The sequence below is a fragment of the Acinonyx jubatus genome, chromosome C2 (assembly GCF_027475565.1).
Source record: "Acinonyx jubatus isolate Ajub_Pintada_27869175 chromosome C2, VMU_Ajub_asm_v1.0, whole genome shotgun sequence".
NCBI classification, from domain to species: Eukaryota; Metazoa; Chordata; class Mammalia; order Carnivora; family Felidae; genus Acinonyx; species Acinonyx jubatus.
The window spans coordinates 74,428,947-74,451,929 of record NC_069384.1 but is presented as its reverse complement, the minus strand read 5'-3'; the positions used below and the strand labels follow the sequence as shown (position 1 = coordinate 74,451,929).

The window sequence follows — 22,983 nt, the reverse complement described above, 5'->3', positions numbered from 1 at the left end:
ACTCTTAACGGACTGAGCCAGACAGGCGCCCCAGAAATACTGTTTTAAAAGTACACGATGGTCTATTTACATATACCTTTTTTACCTCAATGCTAGCTGCCAGATCCATTAAAGTTGTTGGTTACCTATCATTTGTAGCTGTTTTTTAAATGTAACTAAGTTTCTGGGTGTCTGGCTGGCTCAGTCCATTAAGTGTTCGACTTTGACTCAGGTCATGATCTCGTAGTTTGTGAGTTCAAGCCCCTCTATGCCGACAGCTCAGAGCCTGGAGCCTGCTTCAGATTCTGTGTCTCCTCTCTCTGCTCCTCCCCCAGTCTCTCTCTCTCTCTCTCTCTCTCTCTCTCTCTCTCAAGAATAAATAAACATTAAAAACAATAATAATAAGAAAAAAATAGGGTTCAGATTGTGGGGAATCACTTCAAAGAAAAGTGAGACACATCTGGCTGGTTTAAAAAGAAAAATGTAACTAAGTTCCCAACTACACATTTTTTTTTTCTTTTTGAAGACAATACCTCTCTTCCTATATCTTGAAAAAGAGTAGTGTTTTGCTAATAGTACCAATTCTCTCACCACCCACACTATGAGCTCAAGAATTGAAATCATGGTGTACATTTGTTCATTTCCTACCCCAATCAGAATCTTTCCCAAAAGTGATTATCTCTCTTCTACTAGGATCTGTCAGTGACAGAAATTAACTTTCTCCAAATAATCTGTTTTTTCTGATGATAAATCTCTAAAGTTTGCCTCAGGCTCTGTTATTTAAGGTTTACCTTTTATCAAAATACAGGTGCTCTATAAATGCACATAATGGAATTTAGCCTTAATAATAGATTCTAATACCAGAGGTAGAATGGCATTGTAGGAAAGTTCTTAATTTTGGAAACAGACAAATGGGTTCAAATTCTGACTCTGCCCTACCACTTAATTATCTATGGAGCTCTGGACAAGTCTGATTTCTGAGTTTTGGTTTCCTTGGATGTTTAGAGTTATCATGATACTTAAATGGGTTGAGTACAAAGCATCTAGTAAGAACATCTGTACTAGAAAGTACTTGATAAACGCTTGCTATGCCCCACTATATATACAGGTGCAATTAATAAGGTTTTTTTTTTAGGTTTATTTATTTATTTTGAGAGAGAGAGAGCACAAGCAGAGGAGGGGCAATGAGAGAAGGAGAGAAAGAGAATCCTAAGCAGACTCCATGTTGCCAGTGCAGAGACCGACGTGGGGCTCAATCTCATGGACCGTGAGATCATGACCTGAGCCAAAACCAAGTGTTGGATGTTTAACCAACTCAGCCACCCAGGTGCCCTGAAGACAGGCAATCTTGGATTGAGAAACCCAGAAAGGAAGGGAACAGCTTACCCCACTTCTGCATTTTACAGATAAAGATATAAAGTCAAAGGATTTAAAATCAAAGTTTAACCTCCATCCACACTTACCACCCTTTAGCTTTGGTGATTAATTGGTGGAAAAGATGGTGGATGAAAAATGTATCAATGTGTCCGCCCTTACCAAAGTCACAGTAAGAGTTCACTCACCCTGAAAAGAGAGGGAAAGTGGCCCAGAAATACATTCTCATCTCAGCTGCTAACTTAAGGGTAAATATGTCTGTCTTTATTTTTTTTTTTAAATATATGAAATTTATTGTCAAATTGGTTTCCATACAACACCCAGTGCTCATCCCAACAGGTGCCCTCCTCAATACCCATCACCCACCCTCCCCTCCCTCCCACAACCCCATCAGCCCTCAGTTTGTTCTCAGTTTTTAAGAGTCTTTTATGCTTTGGCTCTCTCCCACTCTACCCTCTTTTTTTTTTTCCTTTCCCTCCCCCAAGGGTTCCTGTTAAGTTTCTCAGGATCCACATAAGAGTGAACCATATGTCTGTCTTTAAAGATACTTGAACAACAGTGCTTTTACATGGGGGATTAGTATTTGGCTTTGCTCAAATTTCTTCATTATTCTAAACCACACTGACACAGGTGTATGGTCTCCCTGATGTTTGATGAATGTTGGGACCCAACTGTGGATTAAAAGCTGTCAACCCAAACTTAGAAAACCAGGGTCACACTAGATTAGTATAGAAGTTTAGTGCCATACAGCAAATGGTGCACTTTACGGACCATGATGTTTTTGAACGTACTGCTAATACAGTATCACTATGAAATGGGCATAGAGAAACAATATTGTAGTTCGATTATTATAAGCTTGATTTCTACTGTATATGATGTATGTTTTCTTAAAAAATAAAAACTATACTTTTCCATCTCATTAACAGAAGTTGGAACTTTAGACGTGTTGCAAATAATTCTCCAATGGCAAATAACTAAACAATATTGAGATCATACATTCTTTGTTTACCTATTGAGGAAATCAGAGCGTAAGAGGTACATTTTAAAAACTATTTGTCTCATAGAAGAGCACTAATGACACTGAATCAATCAGTTTGAAAATACATATTATTTACCCAATATTAATAAAGTAACAGCAACAGGAAATGATGCCTATCTTTCCTTTAGTATATGAATAATGCTCTGTTTAATGGCAAATAGCTTTTCACCCTCCAGGTCAGAATATGATGGAAAGTGTGAAATAAGTCTTTCCCTGACCCTTAATAATGGCCATCTGGGAAGTGAAATAGCCATACAAATGCCCCCTGGGGGGGCTCAAGGGAGGAGGTTCCGGGGAGAGCATATCAAGATGGAAGTTTGGGTACTTCCCCAAAGACCAGTGTGGAGCTTTGAAGCAGCAGGACACCGGCTCACCCTAGGATTCCGCATCTGCTGCTAAGCACAAGCTTCCTTTTCCTTCCCAGCAATCTCATCCAAGGCTGAACTCCAAATCAGGAAATTTTTCTCAGCAAGGTAACGAACTGATCCAAAAGAATCAACATTTTGCTGTGACCAGCCAATAGGCTGAATCCTCCCTGGAAGTGTTACAAAATAGACTAAAGAAATTTCCAACCAGTGCAGTGAAAGCACTGTGTGTGCATGTGTGTAAGGGGTGGTGCAGAAGTCCCTAGGGGCTCTTCGACTAGCCCCAGAATCCTCCAGAAATAATTCTGCATAGTAATTTCAGGGAGCTTTTTATTTTTATAATATCTGATCCTAATTGGCTCCTTCCACTCTGAAACCAACTTTTACTTATATCTTTGGATCTTTTGTTTCAAATGAGAAAAGCAGAGGGTAGGGAATAATCTACTTGTGAAATATATGAAACCAGGTCTCATCAGAGAATTGAAATCCTTTGAGTTGTAGCTTGTAAATTCCCACGACCAAAAAAAATCAGTTATAAGCTATCTGGAAACTGTGACTCCAGCCTTAAGGCACTTCCTATTGCACTTGAAAAGGAAGTGATTTTCACCAATCTTCTGGACTTCAGAAGGAGAGCAGGGTAGTAATTCAATGATTTACTAAGTTTCAGATAAGAAAGGGTATCAGACTACATTCCGTATCTACCCACCTTCAGCAACGTCTGATCCGTGTCCTAGGTTTATGGTGCTGATAGAAAATTCCAGGAATTAAAAAAATATTAAAGTTTTAAAGTTACTAGATCTCAGAAACCTCTGGACTTTTAAAATAAAGTTAAACCCAGAATTTGTAGAGCATGTTCTTTATTAGGACTAGACGTGGCAAAAGGAAAAACATGCCACAAGGATCACTGAAACTAGGCTTTTTATCACATCTGGAATGAAACTTTGCCTGCAAACACAGCATTTAAAATATTGTAAATGTTGCTAATTGTATTTGAGAGGCCACTTCAAAGCACAGTTATGGCAGTGTATGGTTGACTTTAAAGAGAACCAGTGCCTTTGAATATGCTTGCTACTTTAGTGGTTTACAACAATTGCTTCTAATCTAGGAAGTGTAACATAATGGTCAAAGTATAATAAGTTTTAACATACTTTACCAGGTACATATTTCTTAGTTAGAGTCTATGATATTCTTTGGAATTAAGCAAGTCAGAAAGTAGAAACTAGCCTTTAGATAAACTATAGGAGATATCCCTGATACCCATCTGCAGAAAGAAAAGAGACACACATCTCTTAACATTAAAATAGTTTAAATGAACCAAAATAGTTTGAAATGTCAGTTTAAATATTTTGGTGAGTTGAGCCAAATTTAAACCGGCTAAAAGAACTAAATGTTGACTCATGTGACAAGAAAAACCAGTGGGAGGAGAGGCCTTAGACTTGGGGTGGGAGTGGGGGTTGTGCCTGGTGGTTCATGTTCTTTCTCCTCTCTCCATAGTGTTACACCATGTCATTTCATCCTAAGGCTGGTTCCAGTCGTGACTATATGATAGTTGTCAGAGGACAGAGGCCAAGTGCTTCTTCCTGCACATCCAGAGGCCTGCTTCTTCCCCAGCATTCTGAGCAAGAGTCCTGAACGTGTCCCTCCCTGAGTGGAACAGCTTACCTCACAGGACTAATCCACAATAATTGTGGCCAGGGAAATGGTTATGTCGATTGATTTATACCAATCAGGATGCATATCTGGAGCTGGGGATGGGCTCATTTCTGAGAAGGACATAGATTATGTGGAGGGCAGGTAGATACTAGTAGGAAAACTGGGGAAAGGGACAAAGATACTAGTAGGAAAACTGGGTGTTCACTACATGGACATCTGGTCTGAAAGACAATAGCAAACCCAGGGCTATGTTTACTGAAAATCACCGTTGGTATTACCAATAAGACAATGGTTCCCCGATTACAAACGAACAACAGCAATAACAACGTTCCAAGGCCAATATGTTTATTATTTTGTGTTTGACTTAAGATGGCTGAATGATTTCATTTTCAGTTATAAGCATTACATTAATTCCCATGCAAAAACCCAAGACTGCATATGCCTGATTTCAATTGGCTAAAATCCAACTTGTGAGTCTGGACCTTTAAGATCAAATCCAAATTGTTGCTTGACCTTTCCAATAGTAGACATCATGGTCATCCTTTGAGATATCAGCTGGGCCCCTGACCTCTCAGACACCACAGTTTGCCATGAGTCCATATCAAAACAGGGAGCCAGTGACTTGTGGTATCTAAACCTGGCAAGTGATTTCATTCATGAAGATAAGACACCTCCACACAAAGCTACCACCCACAGATATGTCCTCGTTCCTGCTCTATAGAAAACCTGCTTTTGAACAGGCATGGTGTCTTCTATTCAGGGATTATAAATTCTTTCTGCCAGTTTTCCCCACAACTCCCAGTAGAAGCAAAGAGACTTTACATAAAAGCTTACCTCTATAACCCCAAAAGCAGTACATACAAAGACACCTACTCTATCAAGTATATTTTCCCCAGCTTTGGATGGTCACATAGCAGGTGTAAAGCTTTACAAACTTCTCTCCGTAAGACAGGAACCAGGAATATCAAAGAGGGAAAAACAGGACCCCACAATTAAAGGAGAACGAAACAAATGCAAAGAATCATTCTATTGATCGAGAGAAATGGGTTAAATGAAAAAAAAAATGATAGCATTTCAACAGTGGATGTCAATGTCTATTGAAACACACACACTGGAACTCTGACAATGGCCAAGATTTCATTAGTGCAAATAACAATTATAATGGTATGTTCTTTAATAGGATTTAAATAAGGCTTCAAATAATTACACACGCTAAAACTACCATTTGGAAACCTTAATTCTGTTTGGAAAGTTGTCAAACACACCCTCCAAACCATCCAAAGTTCTGATCTGAGGACAATTACATTCAATGAAGTTGCTTCAAAACACAACTGGTAGCATTATCACTTTCAAAGTCTACATTGTTTGGTGAAAAGGGGGAAACTACTCCCGTCACTGGTCAAAGGTAATAAACCCAGCTAACATACCAGGTAGTTTCCAGGTTCAGATGATTCTCAAATATCTGTAGTGATGAAAGCTCATTAAAAAAAATTAAATAAAAAGACAAAAAAAAACCCACAACAGAATCCTGAAGTGTCAGAAAGAGATCTGTTGCCCTATCCTCATTAACAAATTTGCACAAAGCATGAAACAGTAAAAAAGCAAGAGAATTCATGGGAATTTTCGTCTATGGCTCAAGTTCTCCTTAAAAAAACCAAAACCAAAAACCAATGTGACAATAACTACAAAAAATAAACAACAAAATCAGAGGCAGAATATGAAATAGTAATATACTGTTTCAGAGCCTGCACCGTCCTGCAGAACCAGGAAACTTAAAATGTGTTCTTAACAGACCCAATCTAGGCTGGATATGTAAAAAACGGAAAGTCAGCATCACAAACCACACTACACATGATGAGCGTTTGAGAACCAGAAAAAGGGGTGGGGGAGGGGGGAGGCAGCAAAACGCTCAGAAAAATTTATCATCAATTCTGAAATGGGGCCTTGTGACATCATCAGGGTTGATAAAGACAGAGATGGATTTCCCCGGGTTCTCAGTCACTAGCTGTTGCAGTTTTTTGGCCAAACGGTCATCAGGCTGGTTGGGGTCCCCTCCGTCGGACTGCGGGGAGGGGATGCTGGTGGTGCTGCCCCGCCTCTGGAGCTCCAGCGTCAGCCGGTTGGCCGCCTTGACGTGCTCGATGGCCGTGCGCAAGTGCTCCGCCGGGTCCGAGCGGACGGAGGAGAGCTTCCGCGCATGGAGCATGACGGTCTCCTCTGACAGGTGCTCCAGCATGTTGCACTGAGGGATGAAATAATTGGGGCACATCTTGTTGACTAGACAGTGTTGTAGGTCATCGATGAGGCCCAGCAAAAAGTGCGCTGCATAGTCTTCTTGGGCCAAGTAGTTGGCAGGAAGTCTGTCACAGGCCCAGAGCATCATGCTCCGCAGGTGATAGGGGCTGATAGCCTTGGGCCGGGACAGGAGTTTAATGATGATGGCTTTGCAGGCCTGGTAGGCCTGCATGAGGCTACTAGAGATGCACTTCTTCAGCTGCACCTCGCTCCTGGCAAAGGACAGCCGCCATTCATTGTCCTTCTTACCCTTGTATGAGCAAGCAGGCACCAAGTAAAACCCACTGATGACCTCTTCCTCAGTGATCTTCCCATCCCAAAAGTGGTTCTCCATGAGCCAGCTCTGGGCCACTGCAGGCCAGCCCTTGAAAGATACCACAGGGACAATATCATACAACATGCGACTGCTCCCCACTCCCAGAATGATGGAGATGATGGTCCCGTTCTTCTCTACCTTTTCCACCTTTGGCATCCCTCGCTGGGGTTTCTTCTGGATCTCTGAGAGGACAATGCTGATGGAGTCATAGAACCAGTCGGCCACTTTGGTTGGGGAGAAGAAGTAGTTGGTGGCACCGTTGATGTGATCCACGATGGTGCAGCAGTCTTTCCACTTACTGATTGTCCCCTCGTCAAAGAGCCGGAGGCTCAGCCAAGAGTGGCACAAGGCTGAGTGGCGCATGTCGAGTGTCACAGGCTGATTACGGTCATGCAGCTTAAGGGCTGGCACCAGAAGAGTGAAGTCCATGTCGTAGTCTGTCCCCCGGGCATAGACATTCAGCTCATCTAAGTCCAGGTCCACCACGCCTTCCCGGACTCCCCCGGAGAGCAACAGGTACTCATTGGCCACTGGAAGTTTTTGGTCCAGCTTTTGTACCATTCCTAGAAAAGCAGAAAGAGAAAACACTATTACAGGAAGCACAGATACCAGACTCTTTGGCATCAATGTAGAACGTGCTGAGTTTCCAACACCCACTATTTGCTTCCGGTGCAAATTCAGATCTCAGGCTGCCACACGGACCCAGCCAGCAGTATTTTCTTCTTTCTCATACATGCGAGAATACATCCTTTACTGAGTGGGAGAATTACAGTAGACTTTTCTCTTGTGGCAAGAGCAGTAACTTTTTCAATCATAAACAGGGGCCTTCCTTCCCCCCATCATCACCATGGTCAGTAGCATCACCATCCACTAGATCATCCAGGCTGAAAACCTCAGTAAGCTTTAATCTTCATTGGCTTCTACAGCCAAATTTTGTCTATATAACCTCTGCAACATTTCTCACTCCCTCCCTGTTCCCCATCTTTGCTGTCATCATACAAAGCCAGCCTCTTTTGTCTCTTGCCAAAACAGCTTCCTCACCGCTAGGTTTGCCCTGCGTAAACATCCCTCTGTGCCAGTGATTCTCAGCGTGGGCTGTGGAGACTGAATGCGGGACACTTTCAGGGGGTGGTGAGGTCACAGCTCTTTCCACAATAACACTAACACATCATTTGTCTTTTTTCACCGTGTTGACACCTGAACTGACGCTTGATGGTATGAAGTAAGTGGAGGGACAAACTGGTAGGCATTCGTGAAGACAGTGGCACTAAACCACACTGACAGTCCTTGGACTCTTTACTGTACTAGCATTAAAAAAAAAAATTCAAGGGCGCCTGGGTGGCTCAGTCGGTTGAGCGTCCGACTTCAGCTCAAGTCACGATGTCCCAGTTTGTGACTTCGAGCCTCACGTCCGGCTCTGTGCTGACAGCTCAGAGCCTGGAACCTGCTTCAGATTCTGTGTCTCCCTCTCTCTCTCTCTGCCCTCCCCCACTTGCACTCTATCTCTCTCTCAAAAATAAACATTAAAAAAAGTTTTTTTAATGAAAAATGAATTAAAAAATTATTTAAAAAATTCAGTTTCACTCCAGAAAATCCCTAATGGAAAAGAAAAATGAAATGGGTTAACTTTATTAAATCCCAACTCTTGAATCACCTTTCTTTTTTTAATTTTTTTAATGTTTATTTATTTGTTTTGAGAGAGAGAAAGAAGGGGGCAGGGGCAGAGAGAGAGAGAGAGAGAGAGAGAGAGAGAGAGAGAGAGAGAGAATCCTAAGCAGGTTCCACACTGTCAGCACAGAGCCCAACACAGCATGGAACCTGACCTGAGCAGAAATCAAGTCAGACGCTTAACCAATTGGGGCCACCTGGGGCTGCCTCTCTAATGCTGTGTGACAAAATGGGAAGCAACCAGAATGCACTTCTGCCTCACACTGAAATACAAAAGCTGTCCTCAAGAAGAGGGTTCATGCTAGAGCTGTGGGCTAAGTCAGCTGCTTTGTTTGTGGAAGACCATTTTTACTTTAAAAAACCACGATAAACTACGGGCATTCAGACGTGGGTATCTGATAGACATTTTCATTAAAAAATGAACCAAGTTAGCTTGTCTTCACAAAGACACACATAACAACTGAAATATTTATTACCAATGAAAAAAACCCAGGGTTTTCAAAAAAAACCCCCCCCACACACTAAATTTTAGAAAACTCATGTCTTGCATCATGAGCTTAATATCTTCCCAAATGGTATGCTTTTCTAGTACAATTGTGTGGTGATATAAAAAACGTGATTTTTGGATGCTAACGTGAACTCTTTGAGAGAGAGGACTATGTCTCCACTATGTGGTAGGCAGGCATTGGGCTCTGTACCCAGTGGGAATGGAACTGAAGGTATGACTAAATGACAAAGGAACAAAAAGACAGAATTAAAGGGACTGAACCCATTAATGGGATGAATTGTTTAAATAAAGACTAAATGTAAATGACTGTCCCATCCACATACAACCATGCCCTTCCTGCCAGCATCACTCTCTGTGACATACGTAACAAATTTTCTCCAAAGATCGCAAAGAACTATCACAAACTACAATTCCATTATTCACTGCAATTACTTTGAATCAACATGGCCTATTATTAATAAGACAATCCAAATGCAAATAGATAAGCCTTGTATACATGCTTACGCTACCGTTTTATTTCAGAATTTAATACTCAAATGAAATAAAAATGTGCTCTCTTCTGTTCTTTAAGATCCTATTTTCCAAACCACATTAACCATGAAAAACTCTCATTTAGTGCCATTTCTGTACATATAAATAGGAATATAGCAAGCTACCACTTTTGTTTTAAAAAAATCCATAATTGGTCAGAAAGAATCCAGTATACCTGACTGGAGGCTGTTGCTCACACTCCTGCTGTCAGTGCTGTCCCTTAAGGACTGGCTGCCAAGAGCCAGCTCAACCAAAGTCATGTCCTGGACTTGGGGGGGGAGGATGGGGATACATATCAATCTGGGAATGCCCCAGTTCAGGATACTCTGAAAAACCATTCAAATCCAGAGTTCCCGGGGGTGGAGGTGGGGGGTCAGCTAAGGCAGACACTGTGGTCTTCAAAGACACCTGACTTCTCCCTCTGCCTGATCCTCCTTAGGGTCCCTCCCTTCCATGGTGGCTGATCCCAGGGGTGTTTCTTAATAAATATCCTAACTCCATTCCAGGGACTGGTCCCTAAGTAACCCAATGTAAGACATTACATACCAACCAAGCAAAAGCAGCCTTTGCTACAATGTCAGCATGGAAAATTTATCTTCCTTTTCCTTTTATTTTTTTAATGTTTATTTATTTATTTTGAGAGAGAGTATGGGTGTGCACATGCGCAGGCGAGTGGGGCGGGCAGAGAGAGAGAGAGAGAGAGAGAGATACAGAGAAAGAGAGAGGGAGAGGGAGAGGGAGAGGGAGGGGGGAGAGGGAGAGGGAGAGGGAGAGGGAGAGGGAGGGGGGGAGAGGGAGAGAGGGAGAGGGAGAGGGAGAGAGAGAGAAAGAGGAAGAGAGAATTCCAAGCAGGCTCTGCGATGTCAGCACGGAGTCTGCTCACCAACCGTGAGATCATGACCTGAGCAGAAATAGAAATCAAGACTCAGAGGCTTAACTGACTGAGACACACAGGTGCCCCTATGTTCCTTTTAAAAGCGGTTTTCAAAAACCAAATTTAGTAACCAAGGATTAAAAGTTACCATTAACACCAAGACAAAGAAAGATTCATTTCTCAATTGTTACCATGTTTCAGTATTAACCTCATCTTTATAATGTAACAAATGTCACCACCTCAAGTTTTAGCTACAGGATAAACAGGTAAGATTTGCTTCTCAGAATCTAGAACAGGTTGGGAGAATCATTTTCACTATTTTATGGGCTCACAGGTAGGCAGTTGCTTTCAAAGAGGGATATTTGATAATGAAATAATTTGTCATTATTTCAAATATTTTTAAATTGTAGCATGTGGAGTGCCATAAATACATGTAGGAGATATGTTGAAATATTATAATTAATAAATAAGAGCTGAACAAATTAGAAGTGGTATTATAATTTGGATACCACATCACTCTTCCCTCTTAGGCATAAATGACTCAAAACTCTATACATTGTTTTCTGTCCTAAACAGGATGAAGCTGGCTTTGAGCATACTACCAAGGACCTGTCTAGACAACCAGAATAAGTTGTGCATTAACAGGCTGAGTATAATTTGTTTGCAAATGTGCCAGGTAAGAAAAAGCTAAACTGGGGCACCTGGGTGGCTCAATAGGTTAAGTGTCCGACTCTTGATTTTGGCTCAGGTCACGATCTCATGGTTTCATGAGTTCAAGCACCGCATTGGGCTCCGTGCAGGCAGCATGGAGTGTGCCTGGGGTTCTCTTTCTCCCTTTCTCTCTCTGCCCCTTCCCCACTTACACTGTCTCTGTCTCTCTCAAAATAAATAAATAAAACTTAAAAGAGAAAGAAAGAAAAAGCTAAAATTCACTTCTGCCCTCTACTGGATTAAATAAGTTTTAATATGTTGCCACTTGTTAGCATATACACTAAAACATTCCTGCCAGTAATAAAATGGTCTTTCCTCCCCAGTGTGGCTTATGCACCAGTTAAAATGCTGCCCCTCCTTTCAGGAGACATAAAACTATTTGTCTAAATTCTGTTTTCAGGAATTAGGTTAATTTTGGACACTTAACTCCTTTAAAGGGCAGAGAGAACTTTAGCAGCAGAGAAAATATTGCTGAGGCTCATTTGCTAAGCTCCTAAAAGTCAGAAATACAGTCCCCAAGGCCAGTTGTTCCAGAAGCTAATCCCCTGTGGCACCTACATTTACATTTACCTGCCTGAGCCAATTAGTATGCAGTGTTACCACTGATTTGGTAACAGACTGGAGCCTGCCCCAGCATTCTACAAACTCAGATGCCCTCCTTGAAAACTTTCCTAGGCCAAGTTGAAATGAAAATGAGCTGACATCAGCTATCATGGTAGATGGGTTGCCATGCAACTGAAATACAGCCAGGGGCTGGAGGGAAAAAGGCAGAGGAGAAAAAAAAAAATTCAACCCTACACTTTGGCCACGGACACCAGTTCTGACAAGTGCTTCTTTGAATTGATCCAAAGATTTCTGTGTAATTACAGGAGGGTGAGATCAAGTGACTGGCTGTTTAGCTATTAGCAAATTATCCAAAACCAAGAGTGAGAATAAAACGAAGATACACACAGAACACTGAGTGTGTCAGCAGGAGAGAGAGTGTATTCCCTTGGGTCGGTCTCCCGTTTTTCATGGAAGCATTGGCACATGTTTGCTCTTAAAAACACAAAGTAAAACTGCCACCCAGCCTCCCTTCCTGTAATTGATTCCTTGATTTTGCTTTATCCGTAGTTTCTACTTAAGAAGACCTTAATTACTGGTGTAACTGGTAACTAAAGAGTTAACAGGGCAGCTAAACCAGGCTGCAACTCTTTTACCCAAATCTGCTAGTTCTCAGGCATGCTGTCTGCTACCCTGTTTCTATAGCATAATATTCTTGCCTGACACCCAGTGATAACCAAGTGTTAATTCAGTTGTTTTGCAGAGACTCAAGATTTCATCAAAAAGCCATCCAAACCAGTCAGGACCCCTGGCCTCCGCTTTGAGAACAAGGAAAGGAAAATAACACTCCTCAGTAGCTTCTCTCCCCCTTTATCCGGACCCTTTTCCACTTGTCTTTAGCAATCCTGGACCCCCTCCTTTGGGTAGGTAGTAAATCTACCTACCCAAGGCTTGCCCCGCCTCCACCTCTTTGGCTGCCTCTTGAAGAAACCCTTTCCTTGCTGCACACTCAGTGTCTCAGTGATTGGTTTTGCTATGCACTAGACAGATGGACTTGGGTTCTGTTACACTGGGGCCTCAAGTTTAAGGAATGACTTCCATGTCATCCACTTAGTCCTTTGCTGATCCTCCATAGAATGTCAAGTGAAAAATGGGACTCTGTCCCTGGCTCCCTCATATTCTCGTGAATGAAACTTGATCACACTCCAGTGACTTCATACTCCAAGCCATCATCGCTCAAGCATACGCTGCCAGATTGTTAACACCAGAACACAGGAACTGGGTATGGTTTCCAGCTTCACAGTGTCACTCCAGTAGATACGGGGTGGGTGGGGCTCAAGGAGGTAATTTAATAAATGCTAAGTAGATAAGGTATTTGTGCAGATTCCATAAAAAACAAAACAAAACAAAGCTGTTACCCATGTTGAAGGGAGAAAGATATGTCAAAGAGGTCAAATGTTTATGTCTTATTTTTATAATAATTTTTTGAAGTTTATTTAGTTATTTTGACAGCGAGAGCGACAGTGAGAATGGGGGAGGGGCAGAGAGAGGGAGAGAAAATCCCAAGCAGGCTCCCTGTGCTGTCAGCACAGAGCCTGAAGCAGGGCTTGATCTCATGAACTGTGAGATCATGACCTGAGCCGAAATCAAGGATCGGATGCTCAACCCACCGAGCCATCCAGGTGCCCCAATTATGTCTTATTATTAAAGCTACAGAATTAGATCAGCTTTGTCTCTCTCTGTATCTTTGACTATGTATACAAAAGATTTCTATGTAAATTAAAAAAAGACCTGAGCATTTCAATAATATTCATTTCTAAAAAAGTGTTATCTTTTCTACCCAAACTCATGTGACACACCAATAACAGTGCCTCATGACAGTCAGTGACAGTTAATAGTAGGAAAGGTACAGAATATAACGATGTTGACAAAATGCTTCTGTGATTCTGACACATCTCCTTGGGGAACCATCTATTGGTTGTTAATACATAATAAAACCTTCCTATAAAAAATTGATTTACACTTCAAAGACATAAATGTTTTTGTCAGGCTTACTTGACATTCTGAGAAACATTCTGAGAAGTAGGCTGGCCACCTTATTCCAAGAAAGGCACCAATCTGCAGGAGTTTTAATGATACCAGTTCGGGGAAGATTTTCTTCATTCGTGGCAAGAAATCATGGAGTCTCTCACCTTACAGAGGAGGTTCAGAAAGGAGAAATAACTCATTCAAGATCACATAGCCCAGATGACAGATTAACAGCATTGTCTTATTTCCACAGTTGTTGCAAAGGTCAGAATGGCATATATATACTGTTTTCCTTATGACAACAACTGAACTTGACATAAATGCAGAATGCTTGAAAGGAAAGTAGCAGGGGGTCTGAAGGTAAAGTGTCAACTTTGAGCTTTCATTGGTCAAAGCTGTAGTGTGGCCTTGGGCAAGCAGCAGAACATGTCTGAGCGTCCACATTTATCATAAGGAAGAATAGAATCTTACCATAGATAGATCTAATATAAGATACCTATCACAGATCTAATCATAAATAGAATTTATCATAAGGAAGAATCTTGCAAGAAGCTATTACTATTCCAAAATAAATAGACTATAAGACACAGGAAATAGAGAAGTAAGACACAATTGGAACCTCCCAGCTTTTCAATAATCTGCTGAGTGGTCATTAATATTAATGGTTGTAACAATATATTCCATAATGCAAAGAGTCTGTTTTACTTGGCATAATTTCTGAGACAAGTGCATGTAATCTTATTTAAATCTTTTAAAAAACTGATTAACCCATGTATGGTAAAAACTAACTATATATGGTAATAGGACTGATTCAAAAGATGCCTCTTCAAAGGAGTCTCCCCTGATCTTCCCTTGTTTTGATACAAATATGTATGCAAGAGCACTGGACTAAGATAGCCTTGGGTTTAACTGTGGGTTTGCCATTTACTACTTAAATAACTCAGACAAGTTATTTAACCTCTTTATGTTTCCAATTCCTCATCTATTTAAAAAAAACCAACCAACCACATAACTACACTTACAGGGTCGATATGAAATGTCTAAGCACATAGTAGATATTTCATTAATTTTCCCCATATGTTCTTCCCTTTCTCCACTACCTGTAAAACTGGAATAGCAAACACCACCTATTCCATAGAGTTGTTCTGAAGATTTAACTAAGCCTGTCTAAGGCCTTTAGCACATGCAAGGCATATAAAACATATTAGGTGAAGGGAGATGGATAGAGTATTCTCTCCCTTAGCTGTGCTCAGACTGCTGCTGGCCCACGGGTGCCTCCTCTGCTGAAGGCTATCGTGTGGGATGGCACCCAGCTTGGCAAGCAGAGGGCAGACCTGATTCCAGCCCTTCCTTGTTCCTTCTGAACAAATGCCCTGCATTATAAATACCTGTACACCCCTATGGAGGGCCTTGGTCTGAGTTCTTACATTAGCACTTTCTATGCCTATTGAATAGCGGGCTGTACTCACGGCTTATTTTTCCCCCTAAATAAGATAACAATATAAAGCATTTGACACAGTAATTGGCAAAGAAGCTCAGCAAATTGTCACAGCCAATTGTCCATAAGCTCCTGCAGTCAGGTTTTATTACTACAGTGGCTAACACAGATCCTGGGATCAGAAGGCAACTGCTTGTTGAGTGTACCATTGTGTCAGTCAATGCCAGTACCCCAGTAACACATCCCAAGGATCATGGGATTTGCTACACAACATAATACGAAATACTGCCAGCATATATCTGTAAGATCATTGACTAATAATTCAAAAGTCAGAGTGAAAAGGGCTCCGGGTGGCTCAGCCAGTTAAGCATCCGATTCTTGATCTCAGCTCAGGTCTTGATCTCAGGGTCATGAGTTCAAGCTCCACATTGGGCTCTGTGCTAGGCATAAAGCCTACTTAAAAAAAAAAAAGGCAAAAGTCATAATGGAAAAAAAAGCGTAATTTTTAAATCAGTTTCTTTGTCACAGTCTACTATGCTATTCTGAACACAATGAGCATGAGTTAGGCCTGAAATCAAGTCTGATTCACCCATGAACAACATAATTAACCACTCTGGGCATCTGTTGGGGAATGAAGTTAGGGAATGACAACTAAAATTTAGTTGGTGGTCACAGGGATAAAATGAGAACAGGCACACCAAATAACTTAGCATGTGGTCTGGTACCTACTCTGCAGCCAATAAAGACAGAGATCTGAGAACATGCATACAGTACACATTATCAATATATTTTCCTCATCTCATAAGTCTTGCCCTTTCTTTTTTTTTTTTCTTTTTAGTTCTTAGGACAGTTTAAAAAAGTCATGGCTTTTGCCAATTAGAACTTGGCAAGATTCAAAGGGGCATCTTATTAGCTCCACCTAGAAGTTTCCCATAGCCACAACAGGCCATGAAAGCTACATATTGTCAGTTTTACAAGGCATGTTCACTTTAGAAGGCTCATTCCTGAAAGATGAAAAAACAACAGCAAGTGGAAAGCAAGAATACTGCCAATATGGTATTAAATGGCTACCTGAGGACACCAACATATATCAGTGATGACCAGACCACCTTTCTCTGGATCTTCAGAAGTGAGAAGTTTGTGATGGAGGCGTTTAGATCTAAGTCAGCTGTACCCCATTAACCTCTGCCTGAGACTCAGATAAGTGTGGTTTGCATTGAAAGGCATTTAGGGATGTCTGTGCAACCATTTATCTTCTCTGAAACTGGAAAGCTGGGTTTGATTGGGGAATGGGGTTGTCTACATTTTAGAAGAGAAATAATATAGTAAGCTACATTCAGGAACTTACAGAAATGGATGGAATTCAAAACTCAGGTTTAATTTGTTCATGCATGCAACACATAGTATTAGTGGCTCCTCTCAGCCAGTACTGTGCTAGGTGCCGAAGATACAAAGGTGAAGAGAAACACACAGCCCCAGTACATAACACTTATCATTTAGTGAGAAAGCCACATATAATTGTATCAGTCAGGACAGATGCAGTTATGCTGAGTAACAAAGCTAAAGTCTCAGTAACTTGAAACAACAAAGTCTTGTTTTCATTCAGGCTGTATGACCATGAGGGGTTGGCTGGAGGCTCTTCTTTTCTTAAACCAGGACCCAGGCAGCTAGAGCAACCCTCATTTAGAACTTCACAGTTACTCACTGCAGGAAAAGAAAGCCCTGGAGGATCTCTTCAGCAGTTAAATGCTCTGGCCTGGAAGTGACAGATGTCATTCTCATTCATAAATCACTGGCCAAAACCAAACCAGTCACATGGTCTCACCCAACCCCCGGGAAGAAAGTACAATTCTACCTCCAGCTGAGAAGGTAGAGAGACAGAAATATTTGAAAAGGAGCATGAACAGCTCTCACACTAATCAAATAATCATACACTAATGAACATGTAATTATAAGCTGAGATAATAATACTGAAGGAAATGAATAAAGGTCCTAGCGAAAACACAGAAGAGGAAGTGGAGTGTGTATCATTTAGCCTGGAGAATAGAAAATTCAAGAAGGCCATGAGATCCACCTTTAAATATTTGATGAGTCACCCCGGTAAAGAAATGGGCTTTACCTATAGGATTCCAGTAAGTAGAAGGCATAGAGAGAAATATTCTGCCTGATCTGTCAGTGAAAGACCTGTCTTGTATCAGGTAGAATTTTCTAACAATGCTGCCAGTCGAGAGAGGGCATTTCTTGTCCCAAGAGATGATCAATCGTAATCTTTGGGGGTGCTGCGGCAGACTAAAAAGACAAATATGCGATGGAGTCTGAGTCTAGATGTCTCCCGAGGTGGCCGCTCATGACAAAAACCTACTACTGAAGACAGACAACTACACCGTAGACTCCTAAAGCCACCTCTGGCCATCCCATGGGGGGCCCAGAAACAGTAGCAGTAAGAAACCCAAGGGTACACCAGACTCAAATGCTGGATGCTGCTCTCTCATCAGGTTTACCCATCTTCATTTTTAATCTGCAGCCCAGCTGCGGTCACATCTGTAACTCTGCCAGTTTTAAAAGGAGAGAGAGACCACAGTACTAGCAGTAACACACATAACAGCAAAAGGAGGGCTGACTTTCCACAGCACACTTTCAAGCTACGCACATCTCATGCCAAAGGCTGAGAAGGGCATGTTTATTGGCTGTACTGTGCATCAAGGCACAGGCGGAATGTTTTACTGTTACCTTATCCAAAGCTCTTGGCATTTTCAAGAACGTAAGACTGCCCTCATTTTATAGGAAATCCCAATGAATATCAGTCAAGTAAATTGTTCATAGTCACAACAGCTGAGCCGAGATCCAAATTCAAATTGATTTCACACTCTCCCATGCTGCTTTCCAGCATTAAAAAGTTTCTTCTAAGAGAATAAACAACTTCATATCTTCAAGCCTTTGAAATTGCCATATACAACATTCTAGGAAATAGTGAAGCTTATTTCCCCATGTAAAAATAAAACAAATTCTATTTTGGAATGAAATGATTTCTAAAACAGATGAACAGCTGATTTTAGGCATCCCTAAGGAATGAAGAATATGAGTAAAATAGTTGTGACACATAACTATGTATGCAGACACGTGTATGTGTTGGATACTTAATTCTCAGACAATTTTCAGAGAGCATTCCACAAGTTGTCTTAATCACAACAACACCCTTGGCATTCTTTTAGGACCCCACAACACACTCTTGAGAATGTTCACATCTATTTAGACGCATAGTCTAATTTACGTAGTTCAGTCTCAGAGCGAAGCCTTAATTTTAAAGTCAAATCCCCTAAATTTCTACTACTAAGGTGGGGAGACAGACTGAGGGTGGCTGAGAATGTCATTACCAAAGGAAATCGTAACCACAGAGCCATAAGCTCAGTTCCGAGTTCTGAAGCAGCAAAATCTTTCCTCTGTGGACACAGTATCTACTGTGGCAACATTTCTTCACTGAAAACCTAAGCTCAGACACACTGAAAACCATAGGGAAAGAAACATGAAGAATCCTGTGTCTTCTCTAAATACAGACTCCCCCACCCCCTGCCCAAACAAAAACAAAACCAAGAAACCAACTGGTATCCATGAGCCTATGTGAAGAGCTATCCTTCCTGTGACCCAGCAGCCTAAGTAAGTATGAGACTATTGATTAAAACTGGACTTTATAGCTGTAGTCTACACTACACACTTAGAGTTGCTACATTACCTCAAAATGATCCCAATGTAAATAAAGACGGCTCCTCTAGAGGATTTTAAAATCATCATTGGCTAGCAATGAGCTTGTTTTAAAATTAGTTTAGTCTGGAAAATTTCAAACGTAAACAAGAGTAGAGATAATAGTATAATGAATCCTTATTATTGTTATTGACTTCACCTTATTTTATTTTTTTTCTAATGTGTATGAATATACAAGTAGGTGGTGCGCGCGTGTGTGTGTGTGTGTGTGTGTGTGTGTGTGTGTGTGTACACTCATGTGTATGTGTGTAGGAGATGATGTTGATGCCCTGCCATGTTCTTGCAGCTGAGGTAGGCAGTGTCCTGCAAGCCGGCAGTCTCCCTTCTCCAGGCCAATGAGTCTGCTCCTTTGTCTGGGGGCCGTCTCTGCTCTGGCACTACCAGGAAGTACAGGGGGCGCAATGCACAACAATGGACACCACTGGTGGCAATCCTCAACCAATGGGGGCAGGAATCAGTGAACCAATGCCCCAGCTTCCCCAGATCCTACTAGGACAATTCTGAAATGGGTTCTATACAACTTCCGAGAGGGTCTCACAAGATTAATGTGCTCATTAGCTCAATAACACTTCATTGGCTTTTCTCTCTTCTCTGTTTCAATTGCTCTACTCCCTTACTCCTGCTTCTTAGTACCACACCAAGGTAGTTCTTGTTTTGGGGACTGCACGTGGATGGGCATGTGCACACACGTGTGTGTGTGTGTGTGTGTGTGTGTGTGTGTAGCAATACTAGACAGGCACATCCCTAATAATTCTGGATAAAATTATAACATGTCAGATTTACAAATGGCCATGAGACCAGAAGCACAATCCAATGATAATGAATTACTTGTTCTTTCCCACAATCAAGGTATAGATCTAGTATACGTGGCTTATAAAACTACATCTGAGCATAACTCCTAGAAAGAGTTCATCATCTTTCTTCGCTCAGCAAGCTTGTTTTCTGGTTCATTTACAGTTAGCACCTTGCCTATTAATTTATTGCTTTGCTGATATTCCAATTCTCATTTTCCAAAGGACATTCTAAAACCTCTTCCAATTCTAGAAAACTTTGGAGAGATGAAAACTTATATATTACTTTGAAATTGGCATTTCTTCCTCAAATTACAAAGAAAACAATAGGGAGTAGGTTTGAGGAGAAAAAGCCAGCTTCCCAGTTTACTGCAGGAATCAACCTTCAGAATGGAGCTTGTTCAAGTGCACCCGCCTTATTAATATGTAAAAGGTCAAACCAAATTCAAAAGCCAAAATCACATTTCTCTTTCAGCTTCCACCTGGGATTATTCTGCCTCTGTTCCTCTAAAATATATGGAAAAAATTGTGAATGATGTATTTAATCTCTCCATTAGGTGACCTTTGCCCATACTTTCTTTAGCGTAGTGCTTAGGCCAATTATCAGTTATTTGTTGACCTGTCAAGTGTCCCTTTGTCGGATGATATGTGTATCCCCTAACCTAACACGACAAAAGTTCAACAGATGTCAGTTGAATGAATAAATAGATGGTATAGCGTAAAGATAAGAGTTTATGAGCATCTTCCAGGATGAATTGCCAGGGTGATAGATAAACTTACACAGATAGTGTCAATTTGACACTGTCATTTCCAGACCCAATGAAGAACTCCAGAGCCACTATATCTATAAGCAAAGGAATCACACTCCATCTACAGAAGAGAAGGAAAGGAGAAGCTATGACCCTGTTAATGAGCTGACCCTAAACTAACTATACGGTAACTACACAAAGGCATCTCGTACTCTCCAAGAATAATTTAACTCTAGGATATTTTCCAAAGCACCAATTTCTAGCCCACAATCAGCCAGAGATTAGAAGAAAAGCTACTATGTAATTACAGTGTGATCTAAGATCAAAGTCTAATACCTGTGTGTGTGTGTGTGTGTGTGTGTGTGTGTGTGTGTGTTTTAATTATAAATGGTGCGTTTTTCCTTTAATGTGCAAGAACAGACCCTGCAGGTAAATGGATTCTGTCTTACTAAGCAGTTTCCAATCACTGCCAGGAGATGGCACCCACACCCCATTCATTTACCTAGCATTTATAGCTGGGAACCATAATCAAAGAATCCTAAAATGAAAGCTTTGGGGAAGCAGAGGCTTAGCAAAGCGGTAAGATTTGATAAGACTATATTACAAGCAACCCTCCCGTGGGCAGTGGTAATTCAAGGTACCACCCAGTGACTCTGAACTTTGCCTTCTGGTTTCCCGGAGGAAATCTGTTGGTAATTCAAGAGCTCACAGGCTCTATCTAGGTTGAGCCAAGACTAAAAGATGCTTTGTCTGGGCAGGCGATGTGATTGACAATTGATTCTCAAAGTATATTAGAAGACCTTGTTGCAAGGCACAGAGTTTCAGCTCCGATTTGCTACAGTGAAAAAAAAATCATAAATAAAGCTTCAAGTGACAGGAATAACAGGTATCGAGAAGGCGGAGGAAATAGTCCTTGATGTTATAAGGTTAAGATACCACTCTCTCTGGAAACTGTTTGATTCTGACTACAAATAAGTAAATACACCAAAAGATTTTGGGAGCCAAGGTTATTAATAACAAGGAAATTGATTTTTTAACCTGGATTCAATCAATAAAAGTAAAACACATATTGATTTACACTGTATGCTCTGTACGAATGTGTGTTCTGCCGTTCCCTGAGAATGGCCATCAGTCATTTATGTGAAGAGCATTAGAATTCTCATTGCACAGATATGGGAACTGAGGCTTTTGCCAGCTGCAAAGACTGGCCAATACAAGTGCACAAAATACCTACATGGTTGTTTGGCCTAAATTGGATTAAAAACTAGTCTGACCACATTCAATTGTTTTGAAGAAAGGAAAACTGTGTCATTTGGATTCCTTACCAGGTTCCTAATTGATTTGTTGCAGGGTGGGCAGAAAGGTGGAGAAAGGGCTGGAGAGGTAAAGCCTGTTCTGCTAGGGGCAATCTATAGATGATAAACCTAGAGGTCTCAGTTATGCCTGGCCTGGGTGGGCTACTGACGCGATGCCCCTCTTTCTTTCTGTATGCCAGCAAAAGAGACATACAGCATTCCTAGGAGATAACTTGCCTTCAAGTGTCCAGTCAACAGTTATTAATCAGTTTTCCATATGCCTCATTACTGTGGCATATTAATTAATGATGATGACCCCTTGCCTATATTGTCTTCATCTTCATTTAAATAAATCTTATGTCAAATACTAACACCCTCAATCAGATTTCCAAACAACAAAGTAGTAACGCCCCAAAAATCTGCTATCTCAAAAAATAACTCAGTTAAGAAGTCTTAAAGTTTTCCCATTATAAAAGGCCAGAATGTTCCACATCAAAGTCTGGATTGGTACAACTACACCCATACCTATAATTTAAGGAAGGATGAGGGGATCAAATAAGTATTTCCAAGAAAAACAGACAGAATATAAGTACTGACAGCGTGACAAAGAGCGGACTCTACTTCAGAGCCACGATTGTCCACCTGATAATTACTTTCAGTATCTGGGTAGAAACATACTTTATTGTTTGAGCTTGAAAATGTTCACATCAAAAGAAGTCAGACTTAAAAAAACAACCAGTCAAAGCCTGGTGCGGAGGTTGAAATTTGCAGTTTAAAAGCACGGGAAGATCATTTGAAAGAGGGTCAAATTGTTGCAGAGTTTTTAAATCCACACCCACACAATAAAGAAGGGAAAGTCAAAGAGGAAGTCAAGAAGTGAATCTCTTAATGATGAAGTGGGAAAGTGGTATTTTGAGAGATGGCTTTTTCCCCTCCTACTTCTACTTGTCCTCCAACCATCAAAAAAGGGAGCAAGACTCCGTAGTGTGGGGTTGAAAAGGGGTTGAACAGCTAGGAGTTGTGAACTAACATAGGGCAATTCAATATTCTAGCTAGAATTGTGAACT

The 22,983-nt window shown here is 41.1% G+C and overlaps 1 protein-coding gene across 2 annotated transcripts in view; it reads right to left on the bottom strand.

The window, feature by feature from the left end:
• Positions 1 to 4,738: 4,738 nt before the first annotated feature.
• Positions 4,739 to 22,983, bottom strand: part of MB21D2 (Mab-21 domain containing 2) — a 114,547-nt gene continuing 96,302 nt past the window's right edge. For both annotated transcript variants that reach the window (XM_015084699.3, XM_053221057.1), the window contains exon 2: positions 4,739 to 7,584. In XM_015084699.3, the coding sequence (XP_014940185.1) occupies positions 6,320 to 7,584 (1,265 nt within the window). In that variant the 3' untranslated portion in view covers positions 4,739 to 6,319. The remainder of the gene's footprint in view (positions 7,585 to 22,983) is intronic.